Here is a 17,799-nt window from a genome sequence, read left to right as displayed (position 1 = left end):
TATTAATTACACATATTAAAGATTTCATTAAATAATAATTCTAATTAACAACTCTTATTTATTATACATAACTAACTTAACAAATTTTTTTAATTTATTTAAAATAGTTAACTAATTCTTATATTAAAAACTGAATAATACCATAAAAGCCCAAATAAAAAAAATGAAATTTCATTATATCTAAGTGGACCTTTTAATTATTATATTTTTCTTGAGACCTCGCAACAATTCTCTCCTCACCCCGACAGTCTCTCTCTGGTTTTTTTTTTTGGTCAATACACATCTCAACCATCTCTCATTAATTATATTAGGAAGAGAAAATCAGATTCTACTAAATGTACTTCAAATATAACCCGCATAATTCGATTAAATTTCATTAGGAGCAAAGGGAGTGAGTCATGCTATTTTAAAAAATATAAATAGTCAAATCTTTTTAATTGCAGATATAAAACTCAAGTAATGGAGAAGGAAGCAGTTATTATGACAGACTCTAGGCTTAATGTCAACACAGCAGTTCTCAATTCCTCCTGGTGGCGTTCACCTCAACAGAAGGAAGCAGACGTCTGATCTCTATAGCGAACTATACAAATGTGATCTCCTATAAACCAAAAATATCTTATGATGTTGTCTTCAGCAATGGGACACACATCAAGAAAGAAAGGATACCATTTATGAGTGCGCTCTATGAATCAACATTAATGATGTTTATGATTCTTCGGATGCACCTTGCTCACAAGTAGGAATCAAGGTATCCATACGAATGCCTCCTATTATACTGAAGCAAGCTGGCATAAGTACGGTCCCAGATTCCAATATACATAGACTCATCATCAGGACTGAGGGAAACCCCAGAAATTTCCCCAAAGAAATCAATCTCTTGACGCTTTCTGTAATCAGCCTTTGTACTATACACATGCACAAAATCTGCAGGTTCAGCAACCACCATAAATTGGCCATCGGAAGAAAAGCGAATGGATCGAGCAGCCCCAAGGTTACCCTTGAGAATAGCAACCGGAGATGACAAGCGTCTGACATCCCATACTCGGCAAGTCTTATCTTGGTTGCCCGTAGCAAAGATATGTCCATCAGGGTGCCATGCAGATGCGAATGAGTAATCTCGATGACCAACCACAGTGGCAACAGTCTAAAATCCAAACAAATCGGACAAGTCAGAATCTCGAGGAGGTTAGCATTAGCTACTCTCAGCAGTAGATGGATGATGTCAGCAAAATATGCATTCACTAGAGTTTTATTTTATAAAAAAAAAAAATCCTTCCGGGGACGATTCAAGAAGATGCCTTTATGGAAAAGAGAAATTCTAGCAAATAAACTAATGATGAGTAGATTATGAAATCAATATGTTGATGACACCCAACTCGTCAATGAATATTAATACTCTGGCTTAATTGCTCTTAAATTGGAATTACTTCTCCACAGAAGCCTTATTTCGCACTTCATTTACTTTTCTTTTTTTCTCCTCCCTTAAAAAGAATTGCAATGAACCATAGAGAAAACTATAGCCCAACACACATCTATGACCCGACCATGAAAACTGTAAATACCAATTTACGACAGACTAAAAGCAGGTTGAAGAATTTGATAGCAAAAGAATGGAAAACTAGAAAGCCTACTATAAATTCTAAGAGGATACATAGAATGAGAAAAACTATATACCTTGCCATTTTGTGGATCCACTAGTAATCCATCTAGGCTGTCCCCAACAACACTCATAAGCTTACAATCTGGGCTGATTGATGTGTGCTGCAAGAAGAACACAAGTTAGACGCCAAAGCTGTGTACATGAGATTCAAGTCACTCACTATGAAGAGTCAAACCGTTTGAAGTTTGAACTCAACTTTATTTGTCTTATCAACATCAACTCTTAATTCACAATGAAAGCAAGCATAAGAACTTGCGTTAATTAATTCATGTTTAAACTTCAATTTTTTTTAATAAAAATCCTTGAAAAAAAATTAATACTAAAAGTTGAAACGAACATGAAGTCTCAAATATGGATTGATATTTATTCTAACACAAAAAGAATTTGTTGTGTGTGAGTGAGATATAGATTTGAGATCATTGAAATGAATGGTTTGTAATTCTAGAGGGCAAAAAATATTGAAAGATCAGAGTTAATAGAGGATTTGCAAACAGAAACGATTCAGGTACAGTGAAACAATGTGTTTGTCATGCAAAGTTTAAATAAATCACGTCAAGAGAATATAAGAATTTTAAAAGGAAAAATGAAATTAACCTGCAAGGAAATATGATATCATGTGAAAAAAGGAAAGAATAAGCGAAGAAACACACACAGTAAGCTTAATGGGAAGAAATAACTCACATTCACTGGCCAAGGGAACTGGAAATGATTTAATGGCTGAAACTTTTCCATGTCATACTCTCGTACTCCACAATCATTGTTGGACGCCATAAAATGTGTTCCACCCCTGCAAGAGTTTAAATGTCAAAAAACCTGATCCAAAATTAATGACAAATAAATGCCGAGTACTAACTACTATTTTTATTTCTATATCTTGTATCAGTTTTGGTCCTTCACATAGAAAGGATTCCTTATCCTCCTCTTCTCAATACAGAAACCAAAATTCAAAACTTTGCATGAGAAATACCTCAAACTGTCATATATTTCAATTGCATTCGTGATTGCATTGTCATCATATGTGGTCCGCGTACAAAAGCTTACTCCTTTCTTGTCCAAACGCTGCATTAAATGAACAGATATCAAAATTTACATCAAAACCTATCTATATGATAAGCTATCAATCATGCGCGCTCGTGATAAGCTATCAATCATGTGCACTCACCTTGCAAGTAAGCTCTCCTTGGAACCCCCCGGCAACAAGGAAATTTCCCTTGACAGCCAAAGTGCTAATCTGGGTTTGTGAAAAGCCTTCCAGCAAACTTCCAGCATGTTTCTACGAGGCAAAATAATAGTCTTAGCAGATAAATTATAAATATACAAGCGTATTAACTAAACCACAAACGTTTAAAGAACTTTTGTTGCACAAGTTTTCTTCCACTCGCAGGGCAAGGCACCAAATACCAGTTATAGCATGTTTTAACATTTTGGAGTTCCAAAGTCCATCAATTTCAAGACCTAACATTTTACTGAATAGCATGCCTAGGGCTCAGCCCCATCGAGCAACCAGTCATTCCCTTCCAAACAGACAATTGAAAGAACTCATTTAAGCACCTCTAAATAATTCTAGGGTTCAGCATGTTGTTATTCAGCAACTATCCTCAGTTCACAAAAATCAACCTAGCTTTACCAAGCTCCAAATGACCCAGCGCAGCCAGAGGCTGAAACCATTATATAAACCTCACCACCCAGTAGGGGGTGGGCTTGGGACAAATGCAAATCATCATATTAGACTTGCATCAATGAGGTGTGAAGAAATACAAATCTTCTTTGTTTCTTTCTTTGCTCAACGGATAAACAGGGTTGGTTAGACATCCTTACCTCAGTAGGTGCTACATGTCCTGCGAAATTGATGATCTCTGACAAATTGCCCGTTAAAGAAGACCAGTGCATGACAGAGTAGTTTGAAATAAGATAAACATCATGTTTTGAGGTAGCCCAAACTAAATTCCTCAGCTGCAAAGTCATTATAAAACTACATGAATCTTTCGTAACATCATATGCTATAAATAGAACAATTTAGCAAAATTGACATTATTTTAAGTAATATGAAGCTAAATAACTTGAATTCAACATCTGTAGGTTAAAGGAAAGTAATAATCATGGTGACTTTTTATAAAATGAAAGAGCCAAGGTACTTAAAGGAGCTTGCCTCAGTGCCTATGTTGTGGAGGCAAGGTGTTATTCGGGGCTAGTGTCTCTCACAGATGAAAGAGGAACAGATAAGCAAGCACCTTAAGTGCCTATGGAAGAAAAAACCACCCAAAATTAACACTACAAAACTTAATCTCACAAGCCCAACCCAGGCTCAGAAATAAGATAGTTATGCTAACTCTAAAATATTCAAGCTATTAGCATTTTATGACTTTATAAACGCAATGAGAGAAAAGGCCGCCCACAAGGGACCATAGTCACTTGCATTTCTTGGGTTGTAAGGTTAATTAGTTAACTTCTGGCTTGAATAATGACTTCATAAACGTAGTTAATATTATTGAGTTATGATTAATAATTATCATGCTAAAATAGTGATACTAGTAACTTAAAACTTCTGGCTTGAATAATGACTTCATAAACGTAGTTAATATTATTGAGTTATGATTAATAATTATCATGCTAAAATAGTGATACTAGTAACTTAACAAGTGCTTTTAACATTATAGCATCTTATGACTCAGTGATTATTATGTTTGGCTAGTTAATTTGTATTCAGAATGTTATTCCAAATTTACATTTATATTCTATTGGCTCTCACACAGCATGAATTTTCTTAAATTAGCGCCTCACTTGGCTCAGATATGCATCTTTCTGGTGCAACTTGCACAAGCCATTGTAGAGATCTAGTTCCTTGAGGGAACCTTTCACATTTAACTTCCTAGAAAAGAATATGTGCTGGTGAAATTTATACACCAGCTGTAAATAAATACAGAATCACAGACCCCACCACTGGTCAATCATATTCAAAGCCAATGCAGATTGCCATCCGTGATGCATGCATTTAGCTCACAGAAGCCTGTACCTTCCATAACTGATGTAGAAGAGAGCAACAAGCGATTTTGACTTCCGAAAAATAAAATGTGGGCTTGTAACTTAACTTTCATGAAGCAGATATTGCAATGCTTAAAAGCCATTCAGAAAACATAGGAGCATACTGGAAAATAATCGAACCTGAAAATGAAGAATAGTAGGTTTGACCAATCTTGTATTATGAAAGAATTCATAGAAATTTCCACCCTTCTCCATTTGTTTGCACTCCTGAGACAAAAGAATTTGAAAATTAGGATACTTGTCTTCTTAGGATGCCAAGTAAACCTCTCTCACCCTCTAAAAATCAACTACATTCTCAATGAAAGCAGCAGAGGAGTAAAAGTTCAGGAAAGTAAGACCTTGTCTACAGCTTCCCCAGACGATGGAATATTCTCATAATTTCGGTACTGTTCAAGCCTTGTCAATCTGTACCTTTCTCTCGTTATGTTCAACCTCTCCCACTGAATACCTTGAATGTCCTTCCCCTTTCGTGCTTGAGCAGCGGATGTATCGGTTACCTTTGTAAGCTGCTCCAGTTAAGCACCAACCAAAACAAAATTTTATCAAAATAAATAAATGAAATAGTGCAAGAATAATAGTCCTAACCAAAGAGAAGAATACAGACCATTTCATATTCATCGACACCCATATCTTCGCCACATCCGCCGTAGTTTTCATCTTCTATCTCATCAATGAAATCTTCCATTTCATCAGCTCCAGCCATATAATCAAATTCGTACAGGTTATGGTAGGACATGCTATACCTGCACCAGGCAAAATTTTAAACCTAGTAAAGCTTCATTCTTAGCAAGTAATAACCCGTGGCACGAGGAAAAAGGATAAAGGAGAAGATTGTGCAAGAGAAGAATGACCCTGAACTGCAAAACTATAAATATAAAACTATCGCTGGAGGCACGAAGCAAAACACAGCATGGTATGGGCAAAGCCTAACATTCCATTCCAGCACTTTTTCCCCTTAAAGAATACTCAATAGATTTCTAGTGGATAATCGAATATATGCACAATAGAAACAAAACCCAGATTTGAAAAATCATAATTCACTGAAAAGAGAGTATCTTAGCAGTTCACAACCAATCCCAAATCAGCACATATGAAGCGACTGGAAGAGGCGGCAATTCTTCATGAGAACCATAAAAGAAAAAACCTTTACTGAGTCAGAAATAAAATCAACATGAAGAACAGAGAAATCTATGGGGAGAAAAGAATGGCATAACATGAAAAGCCACCAAAAAGAAAAAGTGCTGTCAAGTGGCGACGCTAAAATTTTCTTTTCCTGCGTATGCATCAGGGAGAGGACGAGGAGGAGGAGATGAAAAGGGAAGCCATGTAAAGGAAGTTGGGGGGGGGGGGGAAGGAGGCAGAGGACCGACGGAGTTACCTGTAAAAGAGGCGAGTTACGAGGAAGAAGAAGAGCAAAGACGGAGGGTTAAAGAGGGGGAATTAGTGTTGTAGAGAGGCGAGTGAGGGTGAGAGAGAAGGCGCGGCCGGTGAGGAGGGGCTTCTCTCTCAAATGATGGCAATGAGTTTTTTTGTTGGGGGGAGGGGTTGTTTTGGTTGAAGGAGCAATGACTGCAGAAAGAGGATTGGGGCATTTGAGGGTAAGATTGGAACCGCCTTTGTTGTGAATCGGGTAAAGGCAAAGAGGATTTGAGAATGAGATCGATGCGCGGCAAGGCACGCTATCTGTATTATAGCTTTGCGAATCGCGATGGGGAGCCCTGGGGATTTGCCCCAATCCCATTCGTTCATTCTTTCTCATGCATGCTTCTTTCATGCTTCCTCCTCTCTCTCTCTCTCTCTCTCTCTGGGAATGGTAAATTGGTAATTGTGCCCCGCCATTGCCCGGGATCATGACTTTAGTTGCCCCACTACTTCTTCCGTGGTCCCCACCTTCCCGCTGCTATCTTCCGCTTCTAGATACATGTGGACCCCGCTCTTGCCCGCCTCAGATAAAACTTCTTTTTTTCCAATAAAAATCCCATACTTGACGTTAATAAATAAATTAATATAATCTTTAATTCTTCAAACTCATTTTAGTTTTAGTCTATTAAGTTTTAATTTCTCAAGAAAAAAATATTCAAATTTTTATTAAATTATAAAAATTAATGTTTTAAATAAAAAAATATTTGAAGAACTAAAATTTATAATTTAAAATTTAAAAAATCAAAATCAAAATTAAAATAAAGTAAATTTGAAAGATCTATTAACTCTTAACAAATCAATAAATTTATTCTTTTTCACTAAAAAAAATTAAGACAGTAAATATAATTGATTAATTGTTGAGAATTGATCTTGCCCAGTATCAAATAAATAAAGATCTGTTTGAAAAATAAATAAATATCTAAGAGGTGGCAAAATATATACACACACAAAAGAACAATTTTGCCTCATATAAGAACAAATAATTAAAAAAAATTGAAAAGTTTCTTTCATTCGTATTTTTGTTAGCGAAAAATACTTAAATTAGAATATAGGTTCCAGATTTTTCAAAGGGAATTTTTTCATAATTTTTGCAGTAATTAAATCTATAACAAAATATACTATTACTAAATTATTAATTATGACCCTCTCACATGCCATGTGGTGTATTAAAAAAATGGAAATTAGAGCTGGCTGAAGTTGATCTTAATTATAACTCTTTGCTCCGCATTTTTTTGTGTATTTCCTGTGGTTCGCCCCAGTTGACCAATATATTTGACTGTTGTAATTTTAATATATATCTCATTTGGCCCCCATATGAGGTGATCGACATTAATTTAAAAAAAATGAGTTGATAAATAAACATAGCACGTGGTTTGTTAAAAAGAAAAAAAAGAAAGAAAAATACGCAGATGGAGTATGAAAGTAACAATGACAACTTGGCACGCCATCTTGTCATGGCCCCAGCCCTTAACTTATCCGATCGGCTTGGATTTTTCAAAGAATTAAAAGATAATAAAAATCTTTAGCAAATCTCTTCGTGCTGCTTCCAGAGAATCTTGTCGTTTCGGTGTGGCTTTATTCGTTTAATCAATTACTTAATTTGCAAGACGAAGATATGAACAAATTTAGAAGGATTTATAAGGAAATATTGTAACTATGTCTCGGGAAGGTTCCGCCATTTGAATATTAGCCAACACATTTCGTAGTACTCTATTATTTTGTAGAATGAAATATTTAATTTCTCAAAAATTTAAATATCTGTAAATAAAAAGAGGAATTATAAAAGAATTTTATATATTCTTTTCTTTTTCCTTTAAATTATTGGGGCACTTCAAATGCTTAGCAGCGACTGCGAAAACTTGCGTCTGCACTGTTTAATTTTAAAAGGATTAAGCTACAATTTTAATCCCAATTTTATTTTTCAAGTATAATTTTGTCTTTTATTTTTTTGGTGGTATAATTTTAACTCTAAATTTTTTTGTGCAATTTTGACCGTGAGGGTGAAAATTGCTTCTCAAGATCAAAGGTACAATTGCATTTGAGAAATAAAATCAGGAACAAAATTATACCACCAAAAAATTAAGGGCAAAATCACACCTGAGAAATAAGATTAAGGTCAAAATCATACCTTAAGTCATTTTAAAATACCGGTATTTTTAGCTCCCAAAGATTTACAAGTTATTTGTAAAATAACAAGAGGGAATGGCAAATTGAGAAAACAAAAAAAGACTAAATTAATTTCAACTTGGAAAAAAATCCTGAATTTTCAATAAAAAACTAAACGTTCCTGAGTCATCAAAGCCCACTGTAAAATTTTAAGAATTTTAGTCTGACACTTGCCTTTCGAAATTCGACGCTTGACATATAATAATTAGCAATTAATCTTCTATAAGGTTTTCTTTGCTAAATTTTAGAAAATTAATACTCCTTCAGTTCTAAATATAAGACCCATTTTATAATGTAATTTACATTATAAAATGAGTCTTATATTTAAAACCAGAGTATTAGCAAGTTATATTCTATAATTAATATTTTTCTTTAAAAAAAAAAAAGCCTATCGATGTTGTGAAAAAATGATTACCACTGCATACCACATATATACAAAATCCTGCACAATGATGAAAGCAAGAGGATTCAAAAAGACACGCAGGCCATCATAAAACTAGAGCGAGCGCGTGATTCACCATAGCAAATTAAAAACAACCAAACTCGATCGATCTTTGTTTCATCACCATCAAATAAAAACACACATATATCTCAACTTCAAACTCGTAGTATATATATAGCAAAGCGGTATATATATATACTCCTCCGGTCCTTATTATAAGACCCTATTTGACTTTTTATTTGGTCCTAATTATAAGACCCCAATCCATTTTGTCTCTTATATTTATACATTTTTTTCCAAGATAATCCTTCTAATAATGATAGTTTTAGCCAATATACTTAATTAGCAAAGATATTTTAGAAATGACAACACTTATTTATTATAAATAACCAATTTAATTTACTTCCTTAATCTCCTCAAATAAGTCAATTGGGTCTTATAATTAGGACCGGAGGAGTATAATATTAAGCTGATGATGATCATCAGTGATGAGGCTGAAGATTGCTGAGGAGTGAGGAGGAAGAAGAAATGGTGCCCATAACTCCAAGGACAAGGCCCAGAGCGATGAGACACGAGTTGAAGGCTAAGACAGTGTTTGACATTTGTCCCCAACAGATCTTAGTGTAGAAAGCACATGGAAAGATCAAGCTTATGAAGACAGTCAAAAGTGAGCCAGTGAGACAAAGAACATCCTCAAAGTAAGGCACAGAAAGAGCCAGTGCTAGAATGACCAACAGCAGCACTGACCCCACCGTGCTTCTTATCATCATCCTGCTTCTGTTCCTCATTGAACTGGGAAGCCTGTGCTGTAACTGAATAGCGAGTGGGGCGAACTCGAGAGCATATTTGGTCATTGGTGTTATCACGGTCGCCCACACCGCAATCTTTGTCCCTATGAAATTCTCTGGCATGCTCAGAGTTATCTGTGACTTTACTTGTGGCCCAAACATCTTCGCACCCATGAATCCCAGCGTTGTAAACAGTAGTGTAGCTATCGAGAAGCTCACTATTATAACCTGAGATATTAAAAACATTCATGAATCGAGGATGAGACTTTTTCCTATTTCATTGTTAGAAATGTTAATGTATAATATATGTGTGCGTGTGTGTATGCACATACCTTGGTGAACTTGGAGGGGTCCTTCATGGATTTATAGAGATCAGGGAACACGACGTGTCCGCCAAAGCTGTAGATGAAGAGGCCAGAAGCAGAAGGGACATTATGGATCTGAAGAACAGGGATGCGGTGGTTAACCTTAACGCCCCCGAAAATGGGAGTGGCAACGACAGACGAGAAAATAATCAGAGACATGAGAACACCAGCAGAGGACAGGAAAGAAATAGAGGAGAGATCTCTGAGCCACAAGCTAGGCATCGCAATGAGCACAGCAAGAACAGTGAGGAGCTGAGAAGGTGACAGTAACTTAGGCAGCCGCAAATGCTTGAGATAATGGGATCCCATGAAGACAGTGAACAAGTTGTCGTGTAGTGAGATAGTGTAGGAGACAAGGGCCATGAAGATCTCTGTGTAGATGAGGGTTGATGCCACCATTCTTCCTTTTCTTCCGAAGGCTTCTTCGCCTATGTCTGCGTAGCTTCTTAGCTTAGGGTTCTTGTCCATGCATTTCCCAAGAAGGAGACAGCTATAAGCACAGGTTATCGCAAGCCCTATCAGGAATATCACTGCGCATGCCCACCCTCCCTCTTCTACAGCATATGACGCTGATAATTGCCCCAAACCTATATATATATATATATATAAACAAAACATATATATACATGTAATGATCATTATACACAATATCATCAATCAGGTGCATGCATTGAGTCCTGTTATATTATTTCTTGAAGACTTGGTTGCAAATTAAAGTTGAAAACTTATCATTATATTTACACCTATCATGCATGATGTTCAAGATTCTCTTGGGAGTGAGCAAAGTTAAAGAAATGAACACGTACAAACAGAGATAACTTATTCCTCACATGCCTTTAAGATAAAAACTCACATTGTTATATGTCATTTGACAATAACAAGGCACAAGATTATATTACCTGTGAGCATCCCGACCATGTTGATGACAGCATGAGCAAAAGAACAATTGGGTTCAGCATCAGCCGCGTTGGCATCCTCAATAATGGCGTGGACGCCACAGTTGCAGTATTGGGGGTTGCTGAGCTCTAAGCACACGTTGCACTTTGTCCACTCAACACCATTCGCTGACTCATCACTGGCTGATTGGTTCTTCTTCTTGTTCTTCTTCTTCGTAAGGCTTTCCTCCACAGATTTCAACATGGTACATACATGTAGCGTCTGGTGAAAGCGAAGGAGACAGAGAAGGGAAGGGAAGCAGAAGGAAGGGAGCTAGCTAAGTGCAGATGGTTTTTTATTGATATATAAGGGATCAATTAATGAGATGCAAGGTGCGCATTTAATTTATAGATGAATTGAAGGCTTAAGAATGGCGTCATCAGCCAAATTGGTGGGAGAATCTTGTGGAAGAATATCGCAGTTGCCTCAGTTCACAGGAGAAATATTCCAAAGTATCCTATTCGGGTGACCCTTGCATTTTTGCTAAACGTAAATGTTTCCTTACAGTTTAAAGGAAAAATATTCTAACATGCTGTCCCATGGGGATCGATATGAAAATAAGCAATTTATTAATATGATCCATCAGGGCATCTTATATATAAGGGAAACAGCTGTAATAGGATTACGACAGCTGAAATATGATTGTCCTTCCTATATCTTTAACTAATATGCATGCATGCACCGTGGAAGTGGGGTTAAAATGAGTTAATATTCTGATTAAGTGCAGTAAATTTTAACACAATTATTCTTACTCATATGTCAGTCATTTTCCCTGCTTTAATTACACTGTAACATCCATACTAGAGATCGACGCTTTTAATTAGAAAAAAATATTAGTTATAATCATAAATTTTACAAAATGGCTGTGAGTTCTAAATAGAAGTATGGGAAACTCGTACAAAACAGCTTATGATCATAGAGAGTAACATTGTAATGACGTGCAATTGGACCACGCCAAGAAAAATGGCCATTGAAATGGATGCATAAAGTATTACTTCCATGAAAAGCTTATTATTCATAGAAAAAGACATTGTTAATAAAAATAGATGAGATCACACAACTGAAGTTTTTTTAGAATATTAAGTATTTTCATATATATTAGATTAGTCTATTGCTTTTAATGAGAGCGAATTTGAACCATTTTTAGACTACAAATTGATGGCTATTGAAATAGATGTATAGTCTAACCTTCATGAAAAGGCTTATCATTCATGTAAAAAGGCATTTTGGTAAACATTGTTAGTGATAATATCACAATTCTTCTTTCATATCAAATAATATATATGTCTACGCCGTTTATTCCTTCTAATATAAGGGCTTATTTGAATAGTACTGGTATTTAGAATAAAAAGAACTATTTTTTATTTGAATCCCAAAAAGAAGAAAGATATATAGGGAAAGGTAGCTTCACTTTCACACACTGCAAGTTTCAGATTACGAAGGCAGTGTCATATGAAAGAGATGTAGAAACAAGAGAGGAAATAAATTTTATACGCACTGATTCATTTCTTTATATACTCTGGCGTGGGAAAATTCCACTGAAGCACAGTTTAATAAAACAGAACTTTGTTGATGCCAAACGCACTACCACAAGAAAGAGATAAGATCACCTTCCTTTACTTTACACGTTTCTAAGATCCTGCCTGCAATTGGAAAACGTTCTTTAAAAACAAAAATGATCGTGAAAATGGAAGATGACATATTGGCATATATGGATACACTCAATTGATTCCCACCTTAATGCTGGGATATAGTAGTGAGGGTCAATACTACTTTTAGTTCTTAAAATTTAATCTCGTTTTAATTTTAATCTTTATTTGATTTCATTTTAGCCTGTCCAAAATTTTCAGTTCATAAAACAGTATTAAAACTATTGGTTTTAAATTTCGGAGACTAAAATCAAAATGAATCCAATTTTATTCATGAACTAAAAATGGTATTAACCTTACTATGAAATATGTATTGATGTCTTCAAGTGAAACCAAATATATGTATTAGAGAAGTCTGATTCCAAACTGGTTAAGTTAATAACTTGTTGGGGGTATACTTTTCTGTAATGTCATTTGAAAAACACATTCATAGTTGAAATTTGATGTTGCTTATGAAGCAACTTATACTTTTTTGATTCCCACTTGTCTGAAAGTGATGAAAAGATCCAGGAATGGAACTTTCTTTTTCTTTTTTTTCTGATGGCATATCTAAAAAGGATTTATTCTTAATCAATATCATCATCAACGCTCTTAAAATGCAAGAAAGGAACCCATAAGTATGAGTGCTGAGAATTATTGTAACACCGAGAAATGTTCTTTTTCCTTTTCTATTCTTTTTAATATCCTCTTGTGGGACACAGAACTTCTTAGCGATCTGCTTCTTCACTGATCCTACCGTGAATATAGTGTTGTTTCATTTCTAGGAAAAAGTAAAAGCAAAGATATGCACTTTGGTTACTCTTAAGTATAGATGCGATTCTTTAACCGCTTTGCATTTGCCTGTTCAGTAAATTCGATTCACATATAAAATGGCTGTCATTATGACAGTTTTCATGGAAGAAGATGGTTGAGTTGCCATTGTAATGTTAGGGAATATAGCGTGTGGAGTTAATATGTAGAAGCGCTTCCTCTTATAGATCCCATTATCACGAACTTTTCCCCTTTGCCATCAACCATAGCTTCACCTTTTTGCTGTTCTTATGGATGATGACCCGTATCCAGCTACTTATAGGTTAATGCCCTCTAACACAAAATACTATTATTGTACCTCCATAATTTGCGCAACTGTTCAATGTATGTATCTCTCTCTCTCTATATATATATATCATGTGAGTTCATTAGTTTGGGATTTGGGATTCAGAAGGTGATTCTGGAATCTGATTCAAACAACTTAACGGACATGCTAATAAATACGTAAAGATTACATAATTTTAGAAAATATTATACTAGCTTCGATCCTAAATATAAGAACTAGTTGATTAATTTGAATAGATTAAAAAAATAAGTTAAATTAGTTATTACCTCCGATCCTAATTGTAAGAACTAGTTGACTAATTTAAGGAGATTAAGAAAAGAAGTTAAATTAGTTATTTGTAATAAATAGGTATTTTTTCCTAAAATATTTTTACTAATCAAATGTATTGGATGGAACTACCATTGTCACAAGGATTATATTGGAAAAAAATACATAAATATGAGAGACAAAGTAGATTGATATTTTATATTTAGAACCAAAATAAAAGTTAAATAAGATCTTATATTAAGGACAAGAGGTAGTATTTGTAACAAATAGATAGTCTTTCCTAAAATATCATTGCTAATCAAGTTTATTAGCTAGAACTATCATAATTAGAAGGATTATCTTGAGAAAAAATATATAAATATGAGAAACAAAATGGATTAGGGTCTTATATTTAGAATCAAAATTAAAATCAAGCTAGGTCTTATATTAAAGACTGAAGGTAGTATAACGGTTACTCAGACATCAACTCGCTTTATTCTATGTTTTGATACCGATTAGATTCGATTAGGTCAGGGGACAAGGATAACCGTTCGCAAAAGCCTAAAATGCCCTTGCTCTTGTTTGCCTCCAGTCACCACTGTCCATTGTCCGCCACTTGAGGTGCCTGGATGGGCATTTTAGTCCTTTGATCTTCATTAAATGCATCCCCTTGCAAAAGTCTCCTTGCATGCAACTAACTGATCGGGCCTCAGTCTTGCTAAATTGGCTTCAAATATAAACCCAAATGATCTTGGCCCTCTGGAACACTCCGTGCTACTTCAAGCTGTCTAATGTTGATTCTGTTCCTTATAATGATTTACACGAAACATAGGATAGATGAATTTGACCATTCATAGATAACAGTTAAAAGGTCACAAAGCACAGAGGTAGGTTTATTATATAGCTCAATTCACAGACTCCGTGTCTTTGCTTATTTTGCAAATGTAACTTATTTGCTGTTTCAAACCACGGATTTTTCGCTTTTTTTTTTTTTTGGGAAACATTTTGAATGTACAAAGTCAAGATCAGATCAAAACTTCAATCGATTTCTTTCACCCTTTTTTCTCTTTGTTGATCTGTATACATCTCTAGTTGCTGATGAGGTACGTAGTTTGCATTATTGTTATGCTTCTCAACATCATATTTCATTGAAGGAGACAACGTGGCGTACCTACCAATGAAGGTTGAAACTAGCAGCCTGCATAAGGGGATGAGCAAAGTAAGCTCCTAGTGTTATTGCAGTGATTGTCAAGTATGGCAACCTGATAAACTCCCTGTAGTAATCTTTCGGCAACTTTTGCCGGCCATCGAGGATTGCTGCAAACGGGACTATGCTTGTTCGAGCTTTAACAGTCTCAAAATCCTCACCATATCTTCTGGCGAGTCGCCTGTCACCGTTCCAAACACCAAATAGATGATGTGCAATTAAGCCAACAGAAGCAGCAACAGCCACAGAATTTCCAATCCATATTGTGTGAGCTAGACACCATATAACCTGCCCAGCCATCTTAAGACAAAACAAAAAATTTTCTTTAGAGAATGCCAAGCACACGTTTCACTTTGCTTAGATTTCAGAACACTCAAAACAAGAATTTCTCTTGGGATCAAGTCAAATGAAATTGTTGCAGTTATCTTATGGCTATATGTCATTAGGTCAGAAATGACATATTGGAGGAAGTCAATACTTATGCATCAGCAAAAGCAGGAGATACTTGTACCATAAACAGATTCAACGGTATCCAAATGGCGGGCAAATCCATCACAACATCATGCACAAACCAAATGGAGTCTGATGCAAAATGGAGATTTATACCTGTGGATGTCTAGTTATTCTCATGATGCCAGTTTCCCAGAGATGTAACTTAGGCTTGTCAACTGCTGCAACCTCTAGAAGATTAAATGTCGAAGGATATAGGAAAAAGAAGGAAATGAAATTGGCCAGCCACACAAGTTGGTGAACCCCAGAAACATTCTGGACTTGCCAGAGTTGAAGTCCATCATATCTGTGGTTAATAAAATATACCTACGTCACAGAGAAGTAAATTTGAATCAACTTCGTTAATAACAGGCTATCTGTCGTTTAAAAATGAAGCAAATGCTGTATAGAAGTTAAAGAAGAAGATTTAGACACCAGTTATCTTGGACAAAGAAGCAGTTCTGCAGCTTTGAAGAAAAACTGAAAGTAACTTACAACTGTACTGACAGCCAAAGGTAGTGATATCCCTGCAAAAAGAACACGATAAGCTCTTTCTCCAATGATCTTCTCAGCAGTGTCTCGAAAGCTAGCCATGCCACTGTGGACACTGGCAAATATGAGTATCAGGATCAACATTACCACCTGCGGTGTAATATGTCAAGAGTCAGTTCTGATTGAAAAATCAATGTAATTATCATAGTCAGGCGGCATATGTCAAACAAAAGAACTCAAACAATAATAATACTCATGATGTTTGAATGATACAGGGATGAAAAATAGATATTGCTAAAAGAAAATATCATTTTCGCGAACAACTTGTGATGGAGGCTTTATCTGCTCGCTAGATGAACACCTTTATGATGATCCACAAAATTTTCTGGAGCAAAACTAGTGTCGTTCTCATTTGACTAAAGTCAAGCTTGTATTCCAAAGTTTGTTGAGAATTTACCATTCCCATTCCAAAATGTAGTAGATTTTCTGGGAAGTAATTGACTTGGGAGAGTCAACGCCTCTCACACAGACACTATCAGAAAAAATATCTCCACACATTAAGCACGAAGGATTCCTGGAGTTCTAGATATAAACTATCCAAGTCCAACCACGTAATTACAGACACTCTTCTCCTTCCAAGCCACAGCCCACAAAGCTTGACTGATTTCAAATTCAATTTAAATTTAGGAAAGCAGAAAAATATTACAATTTTGTTATAAATTTGTTCCCCGTTTAGCTATAGCCCGAGCTATGGAAATCGGTTGCAGAGCCCGCCAGTTTCAATCTGATTAAAGTTTCTAACCTTCAACAAATGAAGGCATCCAAGAGAAATCGGTTAGTAGGCAAAGGATTTTAAAAGTCAAAAGCTATCGAAGGAATAGTTTAACCAGTAGCTTCGATAAAATTCTGCAACATGTGAAAGAAGAAAGAAATCACCTCATGACTATCTGAAAGTCCTGAAACCGCCTCAATAAAAGCTTTACCGTACCCGGAGGAATTGTCAATCCAAACTACATTAAGAACAAACAGAACTACCCCCAAAATCACCGTGAAATAAATCCACGAAGATATCTTCTGCTCCTTAAAATCAAACTCCGCAGAGTCCTCACCTACCAAGCTGGAATCTTTCGCTTCGGTGTCTCCAACAGAAGTACAAGCAATGAATTTCCGAGAAATTAGCACTTCTTTTGAAGGGTTCTTTGAGGAAAAAAGATCATTTTTATTTGGTTTTTGTATGGGGTTCATGAAAATGGCGGTGGAGACCAAAGAAGAGGGCTGAGAGAGTGATCGGTGACGGGTTTTGTGGGGTATAGAAGAGAAGCGGTTTGAAAGCACGAGAGGAGCAGCCATGGTTGGGCCAAATGAAAGCAGAGTGAGTCCAAGAATTATATGCACTTTTTGGAAAATGGAGATGAAGGGTATCTGCAGAGGGCCATCGTTGGTGTTGGGTCATTTGGAATTTTGCGGTTAATGACACGTGGAATGGTCTTCAGCAAATAAAATTTTCGATATCTTTGGCGGCAAAGCCATTTTAGGAGTTGAAATGAAATAGACCTGTCTGTTTTGCAAGACCATGTCCGTCAATAGAAACTAACATTCGTCATCTTCTGGTGATATTGAAATGTAAGACTACTTCTCCGCCATACTACCGTCTAAAAGACTAAGGGCTTGTTTAGATTGACTTATAAATAGCTTTTCAAACATGATTTACGGAATACGAGGTAAGTATGTGATGAGAGTTTTGTCTCGGTTTACATGAACTTGTTTAAAAGCCCGTTTTGAACGGAGCTCCAAACAAG

At 35.8% G+C, this 17,799-nt stretch overlaps 3 protein-coding genes across 3 annotated transcripts; all 3 read right to left on the bottom strand.

Moving 5' to 3' along the window:
- Positions 1-404: 404 nt before the first annotated feature.
- LOC114718466 (uncharacterized WD repeat-containing protein C2A9.03) lies at positions 405-6,501 on the bottom strand. Its single transcript, XM_028903785.1, has 10 exons — positions 6,081-6,501; positions 5,307-5,445; positions 5,041-5,208; positions 4,823-4,909; positions 3,479-3,613; positions 2,823-2,933; positions 2,628-2,719; positions 2,342-2,447; positions 1,675-1,761; positions 405-1,144 (listed from the first exon to the last, which is right to left on the bottom strand). The coding sequence occupies exons 2-10, from the start codon at positions 5,436-5,438 to the stop codon at positions 731-733; spliced, it is 1,332 nt and encodes a 443-aa protein (XP_028759618.1). The 5' UTR covers positions 5,439-5,445; positions 6,081-6,501; the 3' UTR covers positions 405-730.
- Positions 6,502-9,195: 2,694 nt separating this feature from the next.
- On the bottom strand, positions 9,196-11,102 carry LOC114718465 (amino acid transporter AVT1H). The gene is made up of 3 exons (XM_028903784.1): positions 10,785-11,102; positions 9,853-10,472; positions 9,196-9,748 (listed from the first exon to the last, which is right to left on the bottom strand). The coding sequence occupies exons 1-3, from the start codon at positions 11,023-11,025 to the stop codon at positions 9,215-9,217; spliced, it is 1,395 nt and encodes a 464-aa protein (XP_028759617.1). The 5' UTR covers positions 11,026-11,102; the 3' UTR covers positions 9,196-9,214.
- A 3,570-nt stretch (positions 11,103-14,672) lies between these two features.
- On the bottom strand, positions 14,673-17,402 carry LOC114718467 (15-cis-zeta-carotene isomerase, chloroplastic). The gene is made up of 4 exons (XM_028903786.1): positions 16,937-17,402; positions 16,004-16,150; positions 15,626-15,835; positions 14,673-15,319 (listed from the first exon to the last, which is right to left on the bottom strand). Exons 1-4 carry the CDS (start codon positions 17,348-17,350, stop codon positions 14,984-14,986), a joined length of 1,107 nt encoding a protein of 368 aa, XP_028759619.1. The 5' UTR covers positions 17,351-17,402; the 3' UTR covers positions 14,673-14,983.
- Between the last annotated feature and the right edge of the window lie 397 nt (positions 17,403-17,799).

The sequence above is a fragment of the Neltuma alba genome, unplaced genomic scaffold (genome assembly GCF_004799145.2).
Source record: "Neltuma alba isolate B1F8T4 unplaced genomic scaffold, ASM479914v2 tig00011850_pilon, whole genome shotgun sequence".
NCBI classification, from domain to species: domain Eukaryota; kingdom Viridiplantae; phylum Streptophyta; class Magnoliopsida; order Fabales; family Fabaceae; genus Neltuma; species Neltuma alba.
This window is presented reverse-complemented; position numbering and strand designations above follow the sequence as displayed.